We start from the raw sequence: 20,940 nt of genomic DNA, 5'->3' as shown, positions 1-20,940 counted from the left end.
AGTTGAAGAGACCACAGTGAAACAAGTGGAGGATCTTATGATTGTCTGCCTTTGATCACCCTTTATCTCTACTGATTTCCAGTCACCCTGCTTTATGCTTCTGATTCTCCAAGGGCTTCATTCATTCTGTTTTCTCCCTATTTGGACTGCTCAGGGGTCTCAAGCTCTAGCTCTCCCATCCTTAGGTTCACTTGCCAGGACCCTCACACCGATTTGTCCTGAGGCAAGGCAATGAGGTTTGTTTGTGAGCAACGCTTCGAAGGTCCTCGGGAGCCTTCAGTCAGCCCGACAGGGCGTAGGCTGTGAATGGCGGAGAAGAGGCAGTGGGCGCCCAGAGATCCAGAGTTTGCTTTTTGCCCCCAAGAAGGTGTTGCTCTTGAGATTGGAATTTTCCTGTGGAAGAAAGTGTGTGTGGTGGAGAGGTCTGTTCGACTGGTCTCCTGAGGGGAAAGGTATCAGCAAAAGGTCGGATTTCATAGACTGCACTTACCACTTCACTCAACTGCTCTTGAAGTCTTGTCTGGGAAGACCACCAGGCCCGTGGTGGGAAGGGCGGATGGAACACGAAGGCTGTGAGCGCATCCTAGTCTGCATCGCTTCCACTAAGCCTCCCTGTTGAGGTAGGGAAGAGTAGAGGAGAATTCAACCTCGGCACTTGGTTAAGGCGGTCAGGGTGATTTTCTTCTCTCTGCATGTGCCCTTGGCACCAGTTCCCAGCCCCATACCTGCATACTCCTATCCATTACTGGAAAAGGATCATGGAATGAGCCATCATCCCGTTGCTGGGAAAGCAGCCACATGGCCGTCTCCTGCAGCTTTTCAGGTGAGCCACCCACCTGATCCTGGGCCAAACTCAGTATCTTCAGCACAAAGGCCGTGAGCCTAGAGGAGACGAAGGCATTGCTGGGGATAGCCACTGGTCCCTATAAGGGGGAGGCCCCACTCCTGGTGGCTCCTGGCTATTTGCCCTCCCATAGTAGCTGCCTTCTGCCCCCACCAGCCCTGCCCCTCCCACCACACCCAGGACACTCCTCCAAACTCACCAGGTGCTACTATCCCGATGTAACCAAGCCCCATAGGAACCATCTCTTTTTCGAAATTCCTGGATCCGCGTGTAGCCTTGGAGAGGAGAGGCAGCTGAGGTCACACCAACTCCCCTACTGCTGTGGCCAGGCCACACTCCCCATTTCCTCTGAGGACCGCATCTCTCTTCCCTGCTCTGACCACCCAGGCTGCCCAGCTTCCATTAACTGCCTTCTCCTGGCCCCACTCCTGCTCGCCGCTGCACTCAGAACCTTTCTGGATGAGATCCACGGCACGGTCCTTGGTCTCAGGGGGCAGCAGGCTCCACTGCTCGGTCTTGTCCAGGTAGCGGGAAGCAGCCAGTGTTGGAGCCAAGAGGGTCATGGTTTGTTCCCCGCAGCCTTGGGGAAGCCTCAGGAGGGAGGCCAGGCCTCCTGGGGACAAGGCCCCCTCAGAGCCCAATGCTTCCAGTGGATCCGAGGCTATGGGGAGGACAGGATGGAGGGTCAGAGAGCAGGTCTGGGGGCCAGGGTCGGAGGGTCAGGGAGTCTCAAGATCAAACAGAAGTGCCCAGGTTTCCATGAATCCAACGGAGGCCCCAGGGAAGGGACTGGAGGACACGCCCACCTGTGACTCTGACGAAACTCTTGAAATCTCCTTCAGGGATAATATTGGGATCAGAGTTGCCAGGAATTTCCAAGGTCCGGCCTCGGGGGTCTGGGAAGATGAGGGAGTCAGCGGTCTGTCCTGCTGTCCACGCTGTCTGCCCCCTCCCACCCCCAGGACCCTGCTGTCCGTGAGTGGAGGTCACTCACCCAGGGGGTTGAGATCATAGACTATCTCCTCGCTGTGAAGGGCCCCTTCTCTCTGTGGAGGGGAAACGAAGCTGTGAGAGATCACACAGGCCACAGCCCGCCCCTCCAGTGCACACTCCTCAGGACTTGCAGTTGGAACTTCAGGGACACGGAGGGACCAGGACTGTGGAAAGTGCAAATGGACCAAAGCATTGGGTGTAGGGGGTGGCCTCAGCACTCTTGCAGGGAGAGGGCCAGAGCAGGGGGTGAACCTGGGAGATGGGGACCTAGATTCAGGGGTGTTCCACTCACCTCGACTTGTAGAATCTTAGATATTGCGTCCCCCACAGGGAAATCTAAGGATCCTCGAGCCACCACCTTGAGGGACACGGCAGCAGCTGCGATGGGCACCACAGAGAAGCCAACGGGCCGGGCAGAGCCCGCGGGCACCTGCACCTGCTGGGCGAGCCCTCCACCCCCGGCCAGGCACAGACCCTCCACTGGGGACACACGGACGCTCACCTGGGGGCAGGAAGACGGTGAGGGCCAGAGTCCCAGCCCAGTTAGGCTCCCCACCCCTCACCTGCCCAGTCCCCCACCACCACCGTGCGTTCAGCCCCCAAGGGCCTCACAGTCAGATCTCTATCCAGGTAGTTGTAGAGGACAGGCCGCAGCTCGAGCTGCTCAAAGCGGCGGACAGAGACCGGCAGGCGGAGGTGCATGTGGAATTCACGGAACACTCGGAGTCGGGCTGGGTGGCCACACACAAGCCTGACACAGAGTGGGCACATATGAGAGGCCTGGGGGCATCTCAACCAAGGGTCCCCAGGAGTGAGTGGCAGGGCCTGCCCCTATTCCCCTACATCCCACCCATCCTCTGCCTGCCGCTGCTCAATGGCTTCAGACCCCACGCTCGGCATGCAGACATCTCCAGCTCTCTGCCCCTCATTCCTGTACCAAGAGCTAAGGACCAAGTAGGGAGCCTCGGTCCAGGGAGCCTGGAAGAGGGAGCCCCAGGGCCCCAGCAGGGTGACCACACCTGTGCTTTTGGACAGGCTCACGCCGTGGATCTCCCACGTGGTCAGAGAGTCCGGGAGCAGCAGTTGTAATCTGCGGTGGGAAAGGTGAGAAGCTGGGTCACACGCTGGGCAGGCCCCAGACACAGCCCAGAGACAAAGCCAGGCCCCGCACGCGCCCTCACTGGGAGAAGCGGTCCACTTCTTCCACTCTCCAAAGCCAGTTCTCGGGGAAGAAGCTGCGCACGGGGATGTCATCCTCTTCAATCAGGTCCTCCTCCTTCAGGAGCTCCAAGGCTGTGTGGGGGACACCGTGGAGGGCGGTGAGGAGGGGGCCGTCCTGACCCTCCAGGGGCCCCGGCCAGTGCCCCGGCCACACCCAGCCCCTCACCTCGGGCCAGGCCCACCTGGCCCCTGGTCCGGGCCTTCTTGCGCAGGTTTTCAGCAAACTGGCAGCAGGACAGGAAGGGCTCTCGGCAGGCCGGCTGCTGCACCCGGGCCGCCCGCTGCTCACAGGTGCGCACCATGGGCAGCCGCGTCAGCCCGTCCTGGCAGCAGCGCTTGGCTACGGGGGAGGTGTACTGGCCCACTGCAGGACCAGGTGAGGCTGAGCGAGGGGCACGCCTCATCCCCGGCCCGACCTCTAGACGTGCCAGCACTCACCCCGAGAGACCAGCAACTTGAGGGTGGTCACAGCAGAGCACCTCCCCCAGCCTCCCTTTCACCCCAGAACTACAGTGTCTGCATTTCTAGCCCAGACACCATGCACTGGCTCAGTCGGGAGCAGAGGAGCCAACAGGCAGACCTGCATCCCGAGCCTTGGGCCCAAGTGGAGAACTGCATATGTCTTAGTCGCTCAAGGCATGTCGGAATCTGAGACCCGTAGACTGTAGCCCCAGAGGCTCCTCTGTCTGGAATTCTCCAGGCAAGAATACTGGAGGCAGTAGAGACAACCCTTTCTTCTGGGGATCTTTCCATCCCAGGGATCGAACCCGGGTCTCGTGCATTGCAGGCAGATTCTTTACCATCTGAGCCAGGAGGGAAGCCCTAGAGAATTTCATGGGCACCCTCAACTCACGCTTCTCATGAATCGCCTTTTGGAAGTTCACGTTTCTCTTTTTCCGAGACTTTGACTCCTTGGGACAGCTCAGACCTGGTAGAGAGAGGAATGCAGTCAGCCAGAGGGCACAGGGCCTCCCCCTCCCCTCTGAGTCTCCCCCTCCCAGCCCAGCCCTTCCCACCCCTCCTCTTCCCGTCTTTCCCCCTCAGGCCCCTCCTTCCTCCTATCCTCCCACCACCCACTCCCCTTCCTCCTCTGTCCTCACTCTTTCTGATTTCAGTCCGATGGTCTCCATCAGAAAAGGCCAGACCAGCTGCCTTGAACACTTGAGGGGCAGTGTCTCCACCGCCGGGACCACAGCCAAGGTCATAGCTGTTCATAGCTTCGAAGACCTGGCGAGAAAAGGCAGAGATGCTGCTGAGACAAGAGTGGCTGTGGCCGCGATCGCATACTCAGCTGCAGGTGAGAGGGCAGGGTCCAGACAAGTACGAGAGAGACACAGAGAGCGGAAACAGAGCCACCGGGGCCAAGGCTCGAGGGAGGAATGGGAGCAGTCCAGCTGAGTGAGTTCTCGTGGCTGGCTGCGGCTTGGGGTAGGAGGAGGATGAGCCTCGGAGGGAAGGGAGGATCAGAGAGAGGACCTGACCAACCTTGACCATGTCGAGGGGTTTGTGGGACTTGCCACCCACAGCATACAGAGCCGTGTCCACAGCTCCCAGGGCCACCAGGGCTCGAGACCCTGTTTGCAGGTTGAGTTTCACAGCGTCCCCAGGACGATACGCCTTGGAACTGTCCACGTTCAGCTCCATCTGGCAGAGGTGTCAGGGGCAGGTAGTCAGGGTGGGGAGAACTCGTTCAGTCTTGAGCATCCTCAGTGCACCCCAAACTAAATCACCCCGTTTGCAGTCATTCAGTCTTCTCTCTTAATCCTCCCAGCATGTACACACACCCCATCTCTTCTGATGCAGGTACCTTCCCCTCACAGCCTCCAGCCTGGACGTCCACTCTCAGGGAGTTGGCCACCGGGACGCCCCCGTGATAGTAGAAGGCCACGAGGTGGAAGGAGGGCACCAGGCGATGGTCCACAAACACGGAGATGGAGGTCAGGTGGGTCTTGGGCTCTCGATGCACAGACACGATCTGGCCCCGGGACAGGATCTGGAGGGGAGCAGGGTGCTCCTCACTGGCCATCCTCAGCCCTGGGGCCGCCACCCACCCTGAGGGTCTTTCCTCTTGAGACCCTCTCAGCCTGTCCTCCCCTGTGGCCCATCATGCACACCATGTAATAGAAGTAGGAGAAGCTCCCGCTGATGCCGACGGCTTGCAGGTTTAGGTTAAGGGTCTCTCCGACTTTAAGAGGTCGAGGATTCTGCCACTCAATGGACAGAAACCCAGAGCTTCTGGACAGGGGCGCTTTCACAGTGAGACTGCCTACAGCAGGGTGGGGGGAGCCTGCAGACACCTGGAGAGAGGGCAGGGGTCACAGGGTCAAGGGAAAGGGCACAGGCACCCAGCTTCCCCGCCTCTACCCGCCAGCCTGGGAACCTTCTCTCCTAGCCCACCCACCCCCGTGAGGGTAGGGTGCTACCGAGAGCTGCACTTCTGAGATGGTCCGAGGAACACCAAGGGAGACGATGACTTGGCCGCTCCCATCTGTGTTCCGTTCAAAGTCCTGGTTTTTAGAAGTCGATCCAGAAAACAACTTGGCAGACACTTTGACGGGAATGCCAGAGGCTGGGGTGCCTGACATGTCACGCACCAGGGCCTAGGTAGATGAGGGAGGGGCCGAGGGAAGAGTGCAGTCAGTGAGACGCGGCGCCCTCCTGCCCACCACCCCCGGCACCACTGCTCATCCTCCCCCTTCCCGAAGAAACCTGCAGCAGGAAGGGGACCCCAGGGATAAGCTGCTGCTTGGTTTTGCTTAGATCCAGGGAGAAGGGAGATGACACAAAACGCCAGGACGTGAGCTCTGCCTCCTCCATCTCTCCTCCTGCAAGAGACAGAGTGTAGAAGGGTGGACACAGAGACCTGGGAAGAGACGAAGAGGAGGGCTGGGGGTGGGGAAGGCGTGCTCTAGTGTTTCCCTCCACCAAGGCTGAACTCTCCAGGGCACAAACTGCCTTCTGTTCATCTCTATGTTTCCTGAGGTCACCACAGGACATAGCACACAGATGGTGTATAACACAGCTCTGCTGATAGACGTTGGATGATGGATACATAGATGGATGGATGGGTGGATGGATGGAGGAGATGGGTGGATAGCTGGTCAGATAAATGGATTGATGGATGGATGGATAGATGGATGGAGGGAGGGAATTTTTTTGGACAGAGGGATAGATGGAGGGATGGGTGGATGGATGCGTGGAATAGAATATATTGAGACAGTGGGAAGGTCACCTTTCCCAGAAACAGCTCAGAAATGCAGTTGCAGAGAGAGTCTTCTGGGTCTTTCCTGACTTCGTGTCCCAACTGAGATGGAGCAGGGTGGTATTAGTGCTAGAGAAAGAGGGTCAGCTCGAAGGTCAGCGGTGAGGGTCCAGGGTTATAATCAGGGGAAGCCACTCACCTGGAGACTCAATAACGGCTGCTGCAACATACAGGCGCAGCCCTGGGAGGTCATTAATGCTAATATTAAGCTTCTCCAGCACGCCCTGAAACTCGGCCTTTTGCAGGGAAATTTGGCACTGGCCATCCACCAGCTGGGGCAAAGAAGACAGGACAGAGAATGAGACTCGAGTCTCCCACCTCACCTCCTCACGCCGCCTCACTCTCCTCACCCACCTCACGCACCTCAACCCTCCTTCCTACCTTGGTCTGACTCTCCAGGCCCCGCAGGAAAGTCTTTTCACCGTCCTCACCCAGAAGCCCAAAGCGCACGTATGCCACCCCCTGCACTGGCTTCCCGTAGATGTACCTGCCACCGAGGAGAGATTCGGAAGAGGGGCTGAGGGCCGGGGCGAGGGCGGGGAGTGGGGTTCCCCAGCACATTCACGCTGCACGGGGTGTCCTGGGGTCAGGCCCAGCATGAGGACCATGTGCGAGGGGGAGATACCTGGCCTGGATGATCACTTGGATGTCACTAAGAAAGCCAGGCGTTGTCAGGATGTAGGGGTTTTCAGGAATGATCTTCACCTCAAAGTTGGGAAGAACTGACCCAGGGCAAAGGGAGGGAAGATCAGACTCTCATGAAAGGACCCTTAAAATATTACCCTCCCCTCGGGGCTGTGGCAGCCGCATCTCCCTTCCCTGGCCCTGCACCCCCCACCTCTGCTCCACCCCGTCCTCCTTGCAGAAAAGGGGCGCTTGTCCCTCCCATCTCCAGCTCTCACCATATTTCTTCACCTCAAACTGGGTGCTGCTATTGGAATCCAGGCTGTCTGAGAATCGGGCTGAGATTTTCCATGTTCCTGGCCTGAGGATGGACAAGGAGAGACTCAGCCCACTCGTGCAAGAGGCCCACTGACAGCCAGTGGCCCAGCTCCCTAGGAAGAGACTATGGGGTGATCCAGGGGCTGAGGGAGCTCAGGACTGGACCATGTGCTGTAGTTAGCCAGCTGGGGGAAGTGGGAGTTAGAGAAGGGTCGGTGGGGGCAGTCCCTGGGAGGAAATGCTCACTCTGAGATGTCTGGGATCAAAAAGTTGTCCTGGAAGATGGAGGAGGGAGCAAACACTTCTCTTTTTTGCACACGGAAGCCTTGAGAGTTCTGCAATGGGAGTGAAGCGGTCACAGCCACAGGCCAGCTCAGCAGCCCTGGCCCATTAGGAAGGTCAGAGGTCGGGGGCTCACCTCCACCGTGACCGTGAGGATGTCACTGGCCGGGCGCATCTTTTGATCCAGAGCAAAGACTCGGTAGCGAACTGGAAATGGAAGATGAGGAGGTGAGCAGGAGCCATGGGCGGGGTGGGCCCTGGACCCCTGACCCCCTCCCAGAAAGCAAAGGGAAGGAGAGCAAATGTTTGCAAAGCAGCCTTCCTGTGGGGGCTTCAGGTTATCTCATTCAAGTGGCTGGGAAGGCATGAAAGGTGGAGGCCCTGGCGCCGAGACTCACCCCGCTGGCCAGGGTTATAAACGGGCTGGTCTGTCTGCAGAAAGAGGTGCCCCCGGCGAGAGGAGAACAGCAGGTTGACACCCTGCGTGTCTGTCTGTTTGGACAGAGAGTCCCTGAGCCACGGCGACTGCACCATGAGCTGCACCTCGGGGGCTCCGCGGAGGAGATGGAGGCGACAGAGCCTGGCCTGCTCCTGGGGAATCTGTGAAGAGAGCGAGAGGGAGTGGGTGAGAGACGGAGCAGAAGGGAAGAGGCAGCCTGAGACACAGAGGACCACAGGCGTGGGAGGGGAGGAAGGGAGCAGGGGCATGAGAAGACAAAGCTGTTTCCAAGAAGACAGAGGACAGAAGGGGAGGCGCAGGGCGGCACCAGGAGGGAGTGGGGCCTTTACCGGGAGGTTGAGGAGTATGAAGTCTCTGCCTGAGCTGAGGCTGAAATCCACCTTCGGGGAGCAGAGCTCTTTAACGTGGGATGGGTTCCTCAGGAACACGGATCCTCTCACCACCTGCCCTGAAGGAGCATCCTGGAGTTTCACGGCCACAGACAGGGGGACCCCTATGCGAACCACAGAAGGAGCAAACAGGAGCAACCTGGGAAGAACAGGTGCGAGTCAACAGCCAGCCTGCAGCCCTCCCCCGAATCAGGACCCTCGGAGCCCATCTCCCCTCGCCAGCCCTGGCCCTGTCCAAGCTCTCCGCATCCTGCCTCCAGGACCTGGGCTTCTGCAGAGACAAGGCGAAGAAGCCAGATGCCCAGATCAGCCCCCAGAGGAGCCTCATGGCTGGAGGACCTGAGGGGTTCAGACCCGCCTGCTCCTTTCTGGTTAACCCAGGGCTTGGAGCAGAGTTTTGACTCTGGACCTTGCTCCTCCCCTGGCCCAGATTAGCTGGGAAACCACGTGACAACCAAGAACTGCAACTGGCCCCAGACCCAGAACTGGGAGGGGGCACCCGGGACACCTGGGTCTCTTGAGGGAATCATGGCCTGGAGAGAGACTGAGTCCTTCCCTGTTAACCCTCTCATCCCAATGCCCCACGCACCAGCGCTCCTGGGTGGGACTGGGTGCCTGTGCATATAGCAGGCACACACACACATCTGCCCAGCAGGGCCCCAGGTGGCTCAGCAAATGGCTCAGACCCGTGTCTCCTCTGTTGATCCCACAAAACAAGATACTAAGAAACCTGTCTCCTACTGTGTGTTCATGCATGCTCGGTCACTTCAGTCATGTCCAACTCTGTGACTCGAGGTCTGTAGCCCACCAGGCTCCTCTGTCCATGGGATTTCCCAGGAAGAATACTGGAGTAGGTTGCCATTTGCTCCTCCAGGGGATCTTCCTGACCCAGCCTCCTGAACAGGCAGGTGGATTCTTTACCACTGAGCCACCTGGGAAACCTGTCTTTTACAATAATCCCTGCAAAACCTGAACTACATCAGCTTTTTGCTTTTAGTAGGATCTAACAGAAATTCTGTTGTTTGGGAGATCAGACACATTCTCACCATCCTTCAGGGGAAACTGACCTCAGTGTCCCTTGTTCCTCTCTGATCAACAAGGTAAAGCTCAGGTCCCCCTTTGGCTTTACCTCTGCCCCTAAACGAGGTGCCCAGACTCACATGTCTCATGAAACAAAAGACATCCACAAAACATCACAGGCAAGAATACTTTATTTGTCAGATTCAATCAAAATAGGGAGAAGAACTCTGTCCAACTTCCACAGCTTCCTTAGAAACCCCTCCTTCCTACTCCAGACAGAATAGTGGCAGCACCTTGCTGCATGAAAGACAGCAGCCACAGCCTTGACAAGGTGTCTGGCTCTACTTCCGTGAAAGGTCAGAGAAGCACAGCCCAAACCCCTCCACTGGGACACAGCCCAGGTCAACAGCAGCAGTCACATCTGACGCTCTACACAGCAGCAAGCCCAGCACTCAACCTGGCTCCCGAACTTTCCAAGGTGACCCTGCCTCAGTCTGGGCAGGGCAGCCTGTTGAGAACATAGTACAATGAGGCAGGCCTCTGGAATCAATGGGTTTAATTGGAGAGGGCCAGCTCGGAGACTCTGGCTTCACACCTACCCTGGCTTCTCCCAGGCCCATGAACAAGCTCTGGCTGAACTGACCAAGAAGCTGGGGGCTTTGGAAGAGCCCGAGGTGACTGGCCAGCTCATCGACCTGCCTGAGTATTACAGCTGGGGGGAGGAACTGACTGAGACCCGGAGCCAGATCCAGGTGAGCGCCTGTGAGTGTTGGGGGCGGGGTGATGCATGGGGAGGAAGAGACTGGGATGGCCTGGGTACACCTGAACCTTGTCCCAGCATCTCTGTGACACTTCTTATCCCCTTTCTTCTCGTCCCTGCTCCTTAGCACCGCATCATAGAGTCTGTGAATGGGCTGAAGTCTCTCTCAGCGGGAAGGGTGGTGGTTGTGAAGAATCAGGAGCATCACAACGCACTGGGTGTGATCCTTCAGGTGAGGGTGGTGGGAATCTGGACTCCAAGGCCGGAGGGAGCAGCCAGCCCCGTCTCCATCTTCCCCACTTGGCGAGGAGCCAGTTGTCCTCAGCAGTACTCTCATTTTTCCCTCGAGCCCTCCTTTCCTCCCATCCCCAGCACTTCATGCTCGTCTCCTTGTCCTCCCCCCGAGCCCTGCCCCCGAAGTCTGCTCCAGTTGCTTGACTTGGCTACCAGTCTGCATGGCCGCCCCACGCTCCCTGCCTGAACTGGGGCATCTGGTCTCTTCTCGGATGTCCACTCCTCACACTGCCCCGTCCTGGCCTCCCCACGTCCTCTAGGTCTCTTCGAACTCCACCAGCAGAGTATTCACAGCCCTGGTCTTGTGTGACAAGCCCATGTCTGAGGACCCGCGGGAGAGGGGGCCAGCCTCCCCAGACGTGCCCTACCCAGACGACCTCGTGGGATTCAAGCTGTTCCTGCCTGAAGGTGAGAGTGGACGGGTGCCCGGGCTCTTGCCAACAGCACAGCTGAGGTGCCCGGTCTGACCCTGCTCTCCCTTCTTCTCAGGGCCCTGTGACCACACTGTGGCCAAGCTCCAGCCAGGAGACGTGGCCGCCATCACCACCAAGGTGCTCCGGCTGAATGGGGACAAGATCTTGGAGGACTTCAGCAAGCGGCAGCAACCAAAATTCAAGTCAGAGATGCTGGGGAGGGACCATGTGGGGGTGGTGGCGAGGTGTGGTCATGGAGGCTCCCTTAGTCCTAGGGAGGGTTCCACAGGAAGAGAAGCCCCTGCCCCAGGTCTAAGCCCAGCTCCGTCCTCAGGAAGGATCCGCCCTCTGCGGCCGTGACCACTGCTGTCCAGGAACTGCTATGACTGGCTCAGGCGCACCCCACGGGACCCCCCACCCTGGACCCTGTCAATGACCTGCAACGCAAGGATGTGTCTGTGGTCGAGGGGGGCCTCCGGGCCCGGAAGCTGGAGGAGCTGATCCGGGGGGCTCAGTGTGTGCACAGTCCCCGTTTCCCTGCCCAGGTTGGTCCCTGGATGTGAGCTTCCCAGTTGGGAGGGACGGCTTTCCCTCTCATCCCCTGCAGACTGGCCGCCCGTGTCCCAGCCTTGGTCCTCAGCTCCCCTGCTGAGGTCAGGGAGGAGGCTCACAAGCCCTTGCCCTTGGCTCCTCGCAGTACCTAAAGCTGCGGGAGTGGATGCAGATCCAGAAGGAGATGGAGCGGCTGCACTTCCTGCTGTCGGACCAGTCGCTGCTGCTGCTCCCCGAGTACCACCAGCGAGTAGAGGTGGGGGGCAGGGCTGGGCTGGGGGGCTGGCGGGGAAGCCTTCTACTGGCTCCCAACACCCACCATCCTTGCAGGTGCTCTGAACCCTGGGGTACGTGGACGAGGCGGGCACAGTGAAGCTGGCCGGGCGGGTAGCTTGTGCCATGAGCAGCCATGAGCTGCTCCTCACCGAGGCCAGTACCGTGAGCTACTCCTTTCAGAGCTCCTGGGCCGGCGGGCACCTGCCTCGGTGCGGCTCGGCCTCGCCTACCACGTACGCTACCTGATTGGGGCCCAGCTGGTGGACTGGTGAGTCTTGCGCCCCGGCCTCTGGAAGATGACAGAGCAATGACCTCAGGTTGGATTTCCTCCCTCCTTGTGCTTCCCTCATTAGCAAAGCCCAGCCCCTCTCCTGTCTTCTGGAACCTGGGAGCATATCCAGCCAAGGTCTGAATTCTCTGGAACTCAGGAACCCGGCTCCAGCCTTGTCTTTCTCTTGCACAGTGTCTCCACCACTTCTGGAACCCTCCTCCGCCTGCCAGAGACCTGAGGACTCTGTTCATCATTGCACACCTCCCCAGGGTGGGGATTGAGGGGCCCAGGAGGGCTGCCAACCCAGGCTGAGGCAGGGTCACCTTGGGAAGGCTCGGGAGCCAGGAAGAGTGCTGGGCTTGCTGCTATGCTGAGGGTCAGACGTGACTGCCGCTGTTGACCTGGGCTGCGTCCCATGGAGGGGTTTGGGCTGTGCTTCTCTGTCCTTTCACGAAAGTGGAGCCAGAAAGCTTGCCAAGGCCGTGGCTGCTGTCTTTCATGCAGCAAGGTGCTGCCACTACTCTGTCTGGGGTAGCAAGGAGGGGCCTCAGGAGGCTGTGGAGGTTGGACAGAGTTCTCCATATTTTGGTTGAAACTGACAAATAAAGTTCTTCTGCCTGTGATGTTTTCTGGAATCTTTTGTTTCATGAGACAAGTGAGTTCGGGCGCCTCGTTTAAGGGCAGAGGTAAATAAACCCAAAGTGGGACCTGAGCTTTACCTTGTTGGAGAGGAACAAGGGACACTGAGGTCAGTTTCCCCTGTGGGACGATGAAGATGTGTCTAATCTCCTAAATAATAAAATTTCTGTTAGAACCTACAAAAATCAAAAAGCTAGTGTAGTTCAGGGTTTGAAGGAGTTATTGTTAAGAGACAGATTTCCCAGGTGGCTCAGTGGTAAAGAATCCACCTGCCAGTTCAGGAGACTGGGTTAGAAAGGAAATGGCAACCCACTCCAGTATTCTTCCTGGGGAAATCCCATGGACAGAGGAGCCTGGTGGGCTACAGTCCCTGGCATCACGAGCTGGATACAACTGAAGCGACCATGCATGCATGCACGGGCAATAAGAGACAGGTTTCTTAGTCTCTTGTTTTGTGGGATCAACAGAGGAGACACGGGTCTGAGCCATTTGCTGAGCTACGAGGGGCCCTGCTGGGCAGATGTGTGTGTGTGCCTGCTATATGCACAGGCACCCAGTCCCACCCAGGAGCGCTGGTGCGCGGGGCATTGGGATGAGAGGGTTAACAGGGAAGGACTCAGTCTCTCTCCAGGCCATGATTCCCTCAAGAGACCCAGGAGTCCGGGGTGCCCCCTCCCAGTTCTGGGCCTGGGGCCAGTTGCAGTTCTTGGTTGTCACATGGTTTCCCGGCTTATCTGGGAGAGGGGAGGAGCAAGGCCCTGAGTCAAAACTCTGCTCCAAGCCCTGGGTTAACCAGAAAGGAGCAGGCGGGTCTGAACCCCTCAGGTCCTCCAGCCATGAGGCTCCTCTGGGGGCTGATCTGGGCATCTGGCTTCTTCGCCTTGTCTCTGCAGAAGCCCAGGTCCTGGAGGCAGGATGCGGAGAGCTTGGACAGGGCCAGGGCTGGCGAGGGGAGATGGGCTCCGAGGGTCCTGATTCGGGGGAGGGCTGCAGGCTGGCTGTTGACTCGCACCTGTTCTTCCCAGGTTGCTCCTGTTTGCTCCTTCTGTGGTTCGCATAGGGGTCCCCCTGTCTGTGGCCGTGAAACTCCAGGATGCTCCTTCAGGGCAGGTGGTGAGAGGATCCGTGTTCCTGAGGAACCCATCCCACGTTAAAGAGCTCTGCTCCCCGAAGGTGGATTTCAGCCTCAGCTCAGGCAGAGACTTCATACTCCTCAACCTCCCGGTAAAGGCCCCACTCCCTCCTGGTGCCGCCCTGCGCCTCCCCTTCTGTCCTCTGTCTTCTTGGAAACAGCTTTGTCTTCTCATGCCCCTGCTCCCTTCCTCCCCTCCCACGCCTGTGGTCCTCTGTGTCTCAGGCTGCCTCTTCCCTTCTGCTCCGTCTCTCACCCACTCCCTCTCGCTCTCTTCACAGATTCCCCAGGAGCAGGCCAGGCTCTGTCGCCTCCATCTCCTCCGCGGAGCCCCCGAGGTGCAGCTCATGGTGCAGTCGCCGTGGCTCAGGGACTCTCTGTCCAAACAGACAGACACGCAGGGTGTCAACCTGCTGTTCTCCTCTCGCCGGGGGCACCTCTTTCTGCAGACAGACCAGCCCGTTTATAACCCTGGCCAGCGGGGTGAGTCTCGGCGCCAGGGCCTCCACCTTTCATGCCTTCCCAGCCACTTGAATGAGATAACCTGAAGCCCCCCACAGGAAGGCTGCTTTGCAAACATTTGCTCTCCTTCCCTTTGCTTTCTGGGAGGGGGTCAGGGGTCCAGGGCCCACCCCGCCCATGGCTCCTGCTCACCTCCTCATCTTCCATTTCCAGTTCGCTACAGAGTCTTTGCTCTGGATCAAAAGATGCGCCCGGCCAGTGACATCTTCACGGTCACGGTGGAGGTGAGCCCCCGACCTCTGACCTTCCTAATGGGCCAGGGCTGCTGAGCTGGCCTGTGGCTGTGACCACTTCACTCCCATTGCAGAACTCTCAAGGCTTCCGCGTGCAGAAAAGGGAAGTGGTTGCTCCCTCCTGTATCGTTCAGGACGTTTTGATCCCAGACATCTCAGAGTGAGCATCTCCTCCCTGAGACCCACGAAAACCGTCCCCGACCTGTTCACCTACAGCACGTGATCCGATCCTGAGCTTCCTAAGCCCCTGGTTCACCCTCCAGGCTCCTCCTAGGGAATTTGGTGACTGGCTGTCTGCAGACCTCGCATACGAGTGGGCTGAGTCTCTCCTTTGTCTATCCTAAGGCCAGCGACGTGAAAAATCTCAGCCCAATTCTCAGACAGCCTGGATTCCAATAGCAGCACCCAGTTTGAGGTAAAGAAATACACTGAGAGCTGGAGATGGGAGGGACAAGCGCCCCTTTTCTGCAAGGAGGACGGGGTGGAGCAGAGGTGGGGGGTGCAGGGCCAGGGAAGGGAGATGCGGCTGCCACAGCCCCGAGGGGAGGGTAATATTTTAAGGGTCCTTTCATGAGAGTCTGATCTTCCCTCCCTTTGCCCTGGGTCAGTTCTTCCCAACTTTGAGGTGAAGATCATTCCTGAAAACCCCTACATCCTGACAACGCCTGGCTTTCTTAGTGACATCCAAGTGATCATCCAGGCCAGGTATCTCCCCCTCGCACATGGTCCTCATGCTGGGCCTGACCCCAGGACACCCCGTGCAGCGTGAATGTGCTGGGGAACCCCACTCCCCGCCCTCGCCCCGGCCCTCAGCCCCTCTTCCGAATCTCTCCTCGGTGGCAGGTACATCTACGGGAAGCCAGTGCAGGGGGTGGCATACGTGCGCTTTGGGCTTCTGGGTGAGGACGGTGAAAAGACTTTCCTGCGGGGCCTGGAGAGTCAGACCAAGGTAGGAAGGAGGGTTGAGGTGCGTGAGGTGGGTGAGGAGAGTGAGGCGGCGTGAGGTGGGAGACTCGAGTCTCATTCTCTGTCCTGTCTTCTTTGCCCCAGCTGGTGGATGGCCAGTGCCAAATTTCCCTGCAAAAGGCCGAGTTTCAGGGCGTGCTGGAGAAGCTTAATATTAGCATTAATGACCTCCCAGGACTGCACCTGTATGTTGCAGCAGCCGTTATTGAGTCTCCAGGTGAGTGGCTTCCCCTGATTATAACCCTGGACCCTCACCGCTGACCTCCGAGCTGACCCTCTGTTCTCTAGAACCAACAGCCTGCTCCATCTCAGCTGGGACACAAAGTCAGGAAAGCTGTATCTCTACAGCTCCATTTCTGGGGAAGGGGTCCTTCTGCCCTCTCAATGTATTATTTTTTACCCATCCACCCACCTATCCCTGCATCCATCCACCCAACCATCCATCTAATCACCCACCCATCTATCCATCCACCCATCCTTCCATCTCTCCCTCCGTCCATCACACATCCCACCATCCCTCCATGGATCCATCCATCCGGCAAGCCAGCCTTCCAGCCACCCATCCCCTCCTTTCATCCATTGATGAATCTATCCACCTATCCATCCGTCTATCCATCATCCATACATCTATCAGCAGAGCTGTGTTATACACCATCTGTGTGCTATGTCCTGTGGTGACCTCAGGAAACATAGAGATGAACAGAAGTTTGTGCCCTGGAGAGTACAGCCTTGGTGGAGGGAAACACTAGAGCACGCCTTCCCCGCCCCAGCCCTCCTCTTCCTCTCTTCCCAGGTCTCTGTGTCCACCTCTCTACACTCTGTCTCTTGCAGGAGGAGAGATGGAGGAGGCAGAGCTCACGTCCTGGCGTTTCGTGTCATCTCCCTTCTCCCTGGATCTGAGCAAAACCAAGCAGCAGCTTATCCCTGGGGTCCCCTTCCTGCTGCAGGTTTCTTCAGGAAGGGGGAGGATGAGCAGTGGTGCCGGGGGTGGTGGGCAGGAGGGCGCCGCATCTCACTGACTGCGCTCTTCCCTCGGCCCCTCCTCATCTACCTAGGCCCTGGTGCGTGACATGTCAGGCACCCCAGCCTCTGGCATTCCCGTCAAAGTGTCTGCCAAGTTGTTTTCTGGATCGACTTCTAAAAACCAGGACTTTGAACGGAACACCGATGGGAGCGGCCAAGTCATCGTCTCCCTTGGTGTTCCTCGGACCATCTCAGAAGTGCAGCTCTCGGTAGCACCCCACCCTCACGGGGGTGGGTGGGCTAGGAGAGAAGGTTCCCAGGCTGGTGGGTAGAGGCGGGGAAGCTGGGTGCCTGTGCCCTTTCCCTTGACCCTGTGACCCCTGCCCTCTCTCCAGGTGTCTGCAGGCTCCCCACACCCTGCTGTAGGCAGTCTCACTGTGAAAGCGCCCCTGTCCAGAAGCTCTGGGTTTCTGTCCATTGAGTGGCAGAATCCTCGACCTCTTAAAGTCGGAGAGACCCTTAACCTAAACCTGCAAGCCGTGGGCATCAGTGGGAGCTTCTCCTACTTCTATTACATGGTGCCCATGATGGGCCACAGGGGAGGACGGGCTGAGAGGGTCTCAAGAAGAAGGACCCTCAGGGTGGGTGGCGGCCTCAGGGCTGAGGATGGCCAGTGAGGAGCACCCTGCTCCCCTCCAGATCCTGTCCCGGGGCCAGATCGTGTCTGTGCATCGAGAGCCCAAGACCCACCTGACCTCCATCTCCGTGTTTGTGGACCATCGCCTGGTGCCCTCCTTCCACCTCGTGGCCTTCTACTATCACGGGGGGCGTCCCGGTGGCCAACTCCCTGAGAGTGGACGTCCAGGCTGGAGACTGTGGGGGGAAGGTAAACTGCATTGGAAGAGATGGGGTGTGTGTACATGCTGGGAGGATTAAGAGAGAAGACTGAATGACTGCAAACGGGGTGATTTAGTTTGGGGTGGCACTGAGGATGCTCAAGACTGAACGAGTTCTCCCCACCCTGACTACCTGCCCCTGACACCTCTGCCAGATGGAGCTGAACGTGGACAGTTCCAAGGCGTATCGTCCTGGGGACGCTGTGAAACTCAACCTGCAAACAGGGTCTCGAGCCCTGGTGGCCCTGGGAGCTGTGGACACGGCTCTGTATGCTGTGGGTGGCAAGTCCCACAAACCCCTCGACATGGTCAAGGTTTGGTCCAAGTCCTCTCTCTGATCTTCCCTTCCCTCCGAGGCTCATCCTCCTCCTACCCCAAGCCGGCAGCCAGCCACGAGAACTCACTCAGCTGGACTGCTCCCATTCCTCCCTCGAGCCTTGGCCCCGGTGGCTCTGTTTCCGCTCTCTGTGTCTCTCTCGTACTTGTCTGGACCCTGCCCTCTCACCTGCAGCTGAGTATGCGATCGCGGCCACAGCCACTCTTGTCTCAGCAGCATCTCTGCCTTTTCTCGCCAGGTCTTCGAAGCTATGAACAGCTATGACCTTGGCTGTGGTCCCGGCGGTGGAGACACTGCCCCTCAAGTGTTCAAGGCAGCTGGTCTGGCCTTTTCTGATGGAGACCATCGGACTGAAATCAGAAAGAGTGAGGACAGAGGAGGAAGGGGAGTGGGTGGTGGGAGGATAGGAGGAAGGAGGGGCCTGAGGGGGAAAGACGGGAAGAGGAGGGGTGGGAAGGGCTGGGCTGGGAGGGGGAGACTCAGAGGGGAGGGGGAGGCCCTGTGCCCTCTGGCTGACTGCATTCCTGCTCTCTACCAGGTCTGAGCTGTCCCAAGGAGTCAAAGTCTCGGAAAAAGAGAAACGTGAACTTCCAAAAGGCGATTCATGAGAAGCGTGAGTTGAGGGTGCCCATGAAATTCTCTAGGGCTTCCCTCCTGGCTCAGATGGTAAAGAATCTGCCTGCAATGAAGAGACCTAGGTTCGATCCCTGGGTTGGAAAGATCGCCAGAAGAAGGCAATGTCTCTACTGCCTCCAGTATTCTTGCCTGGAGAATTCAGACAGAGGAGCCTCCGGGTCCTCAGATTCCGACATGCCTTGAGCGACTAAGACATATGCAGTTCTCCACTTGGGCCCAAGGCTCGGGATGCAGGTCTGCCTACTGGCTCCTCTGGTCCCGACTGAGCCAGTGCATGGTGTCTGGGCTAGAAATGCAGACACTGTAGTTCTGGGGCAAAAGGGAGGCTGGGGAGGTGCTCTGCTGTGACCGGCCCTCAAGTTCCTGGTCTCTCCGGGTGAGTCCTGGCACGTCTAGAGGTCGGGGCCGGGGATGAGGCGTGCCCCTCGCTCAGCCTCACCTGGTCCTGCAGTGGGCCAGTACACCTCCCCCGTAGCCAAGCGCTGCTGCCAGGACGGGCTGACGCGGCTGCCCATGGTGCGCACCTGTGAGCAGCGGGCGGCCCGGGTGCAGCAGCCGGCCTGCCGAGAGCCCTTCCTGTCCTGCTGCCAGTTTGCCGAAAACCTGCGCAAGAAGGCCCGGACCAGGGGCCAGGTGGGCCTGGTCCGAGGTGAGGGGCTGGGTGTGGCCGGGGCACTGGCCGGGGCCCCTGGAGGGTCAGAATGGCCCCCTCCTCACCGCCCTCCACGGTGTCCCCCACAGAGCCTTGGAGCTCCTGAAGGAGGAGGACCTGATTGAAGAGGATGACATCCCCGTGCGCAGCTTCTTCCCCGAGAACTGGCTTTGGAAAGTGGAAGAAGTGGACCGCTTCTCCCAGTGAGGGCGCGTGCGGGGCCTGGCTTTGTCTCTGGGCTGTGTCTGGGGCCTGCCCAGCGTGTGACCCAGCTTCTCACCTTTCCCACCGCAGATTACAACTGCTGCTCCCGGACTCTCTGACCACGTGGGAGATCCACGGCGTGAGCCTGTCCAAAAGCACAGGTGTGATCACCCTGCCAGGGTCCTCGGCCTTCCTCTTCCAGGCTCCCTGGACCGAGGCTCCCTAATTGGTCCTTAGCTCTTGGTAGCAGGAATGAGGGGCAGAGAGCTGGAGATGTCTGCATGCCGAGCGTGGGTCTGAAGCCATTGAGCAGCGGCAGGCAGAGGATGGGTGGGATGTAGGGGACTAGGGGCAGGCCCTGCCCTCACTCCTGGGGACCCTTGCTTGTGATGCCCCCAGGCCTCTCATATGTGCCCACTCTGTGTCAGGCTTGTGTGTGGCCACCCCGGCCCGACTCCTAGTGTTCCGTGAATTCCACATGCACCTCCGCCTGCCGGTCTCTGTCCGCCGCTTTGAGCAGCTCGAGCTGCGGCCTGTCCTCTACAACTACCTGGATAGAGATCTGACCGTGAGGCCCTTGGGGCTGAACGCACGGTGGTGGTGGGGGACTGGGCAGGTGAGGGGTGGGGAGCCTAACTGGGCTGGGACTCTGGCCCTCACCGTCTTCCTGCCCCCAGGTGAGCGTCCTTGTGTCCCCAGTGGAGGGTCTGTGCCTGGCCGGGGGTGGAGGGCTCGCCCAGCGGGTACAGGTGCCCGCGGGCTCTGCCCGGCCCGTTGGCTTCTCTGTGGTGGCCCATCGCAGCTGCTGCCGTGTCCCTCAAGGTGGTGGCTCGAGGATCCTTAGATTTCCCTGTGGGGGACGCAATATCTAAGATTCTACAAGTCGAGGTGAGTGGAACACCCTGAATCTAGGTCCCCATCTCCCAGGTTCACCCCCTGCTCTGTTCCTCTCCCTGCAAGAGCGCTGAGGCCACCCCCCACACCCAATGCTTTGGTCCATTTGCACTTTCCACAGTCCTGGTCCCTCCGTGTCCCTGAAGTTCCAACTGCAAGTCCTGAGGAGTGTGCACTGGAGGGGCGGGCTGTGGCCTGTGTGATCTCTCACAGCTTCGTTTCCCCTCCACAGAGAGAAGGGGCCCTTCACAGCGAGGAGATAGTCTATGATCTCAACCCCCTGGGTGAGTGACCTCCACTCACGGACAGCAGGGTCCTGGGGGTGGGAGGGGGCAGACAGCGTGGACAGCAGGACAGACCGCTGACTCCCCTCATCTTCCCAGACCCCGAGGCCGGACCTTGGAAATTCCTGGCAACTCTGATCCCAATATTGTCCCTGAAGGAGATTTCAAGAGTTTCGTCAGAGTCACAGGTGGGCGTGTCCTCCGTTCCCTTTCCAGCGGCCTCCCTTGGATTCATGGAAACTGGGCACTTCTGTTTGATCTTGAGACTCCCTGACCCTCCGACCCTGGCCCCCAGACCTGCTCTCTGACCCTCCATCCTGTCCTCCCCATAGCCTCGGATCCACTGGAAGCATTGGGCTCTGAGGGGGCCTTGTCCCCAGAGGCCTGGCCTCCCTCCTGAGGCTTCCCCAAGGCTGCGGGAACAAACCATGACCCTCTTGGCTCCAACACTGGCTGCTTCCCGCTACCTGGACAAGACCGAGCAGTGGAGCCTGCTGCCCCTGAGACCAAGGACCGCGCCGTGGATCTCATCCAGAAAGGTTCTGAGTGCAGCGGCGAGCAGGAGTGGCAGGAGGAGGGCAGTTAATGGAAGCTGGGCAGCCT

At 58.9% G+C, this 20,940-nt stretch overlaps 3 protein-coding genes across 3 annotated transcripts; 2 read left to right on the top strand and 1 right to left on the bottom strand.

Moving 5' to 3' along the window:
* Window positions 1-498: 498 nt before the first annotated feature.
* Window positions 499-8,782, bottom strand: LOC102188588 (complement C4-A). The gene is given in 28 exon segments (XM_018045255.1): window positions 499-612; window positions 726-882; window positions 1,044-1,119; window positions 1,296-1,505; window positions 1,651-1,740; window positions 1,839-1,890; window positions 2,130-2,339; window positions 2,450-2,574; window positions 2,577-2,588; window positions 2,857-2,927; window positions 3,019-3,130; window positions 3,225-3,422; window positions 3,912-3,986; window positions 4,159-4,285; window positions 4,544-4,702; window positions 4,866-5,051; window positions 5,173-5,355; window positions 5,482-5,658; window positions 5,768-5,883; window positions 6,460-6,592; window positions 6,702-6,807; window positions 6,946-7,042; window positions 7,223-7,305; window positions 7,509-7,597; window positions 7,681-7,751; window positions 7,943-8,144; window positions 8,334-8,532; window positions 8,657-8,782. Coding segments are annotated over 28 exon segments (3,495 nt in total). The 5' UTR covers window positions 8,722-8,782.
* Window positions 8,783-9,925: 1,143 nt separating this feature from the next.
* Window positions 9,926-12,602, top strand: LOC102168723 (helicase SKI2W). The gene is made up of 8 exons (XM_018045257.1): window positions 9,926-10,165; window positions 10,301-10,405; window positions 10,728-10,875; window positions 10,957-11,083; window positions 11,215-11,425; window positions 11,578-11,688; window positions 11,763-11,976; window positions 12,172-12,602. Exons 1-5 carry the CDS (start codon window positions 9,941-9,943, stop codon window positions 11,264-11,266), a joined length of 657 nt encoding a protein of 218 aa, XP_017900746.1. The 5' UTR covers window positions 9,926-9,940; the 3' UTR covers window positions 11,267-11,425; window positions 11,578-11,688; window positions 11,763-11,976; window positions 12,172-12,602.
* A 792-nt stretch (window positions 12,603-13,394) lies between these two features.
* LOC102172711 (complement C4-A-like) lies at window positions 13,395-20,923 on the top strand. Its single transcript, XM_018045256.1, is given in 29 exon segments — window positions 13,395-13,519; window positions 13,644-13,842; window positions 14,032-14,233; window positions 14,426-14,496; window positions 14,580-14,665; window positions 14,851-14,939; window positions 15,114-15,210; window positions 15,349-15,454; window positions 15,556-15,688; window positions 16,303-16,418; window positions 16,527-16,703; window positions 16,830-17,012; window positions 17,134-17,256; window positions 17,258-17,320; window positions 17,486-17,644; window positions 17,906-18,032; window positions 18,206-18,280; window positions 18,755-18,952; window positions 19,047-19,158; window positions 19,250-19,320; window positions 19,588-19,727; window positions 19,837-19,950; window positions 19,952-20,047; window positions 20,286-20,341; window positions 20,437-20,525; window positions 20,670-20,714; window positions 20,717-20,752; window positions 20,755-20,832; window positions 20,835-20,923. Coding segments are annotated over 29 exon segments (3,195 nt in total). The 5' UTR covers window positions 13,395-13,454.
* Window positions 20,924-20,940: the final 17 nt, after the last annotated feature.

The sequence above is a fragment of the Capra hircus genome, unplaced genomic scaffold (genome assembly GCF_001704415.2).
Source record: "Capra hircus breed San Clemente unplaced genomic scaffold, ASM170441v1, whole genome shotgun sequence".
NCBI classification, from domain to species: domain Eukaryota; kingdom Metazoa; phylum Chordata; class Mammalia; order Artiodactyla; family Bovidae; genus Capra; species Capra hircus.
This window is presented reverse-complemented; position numbering and strand designations above follow the sequence as displayed.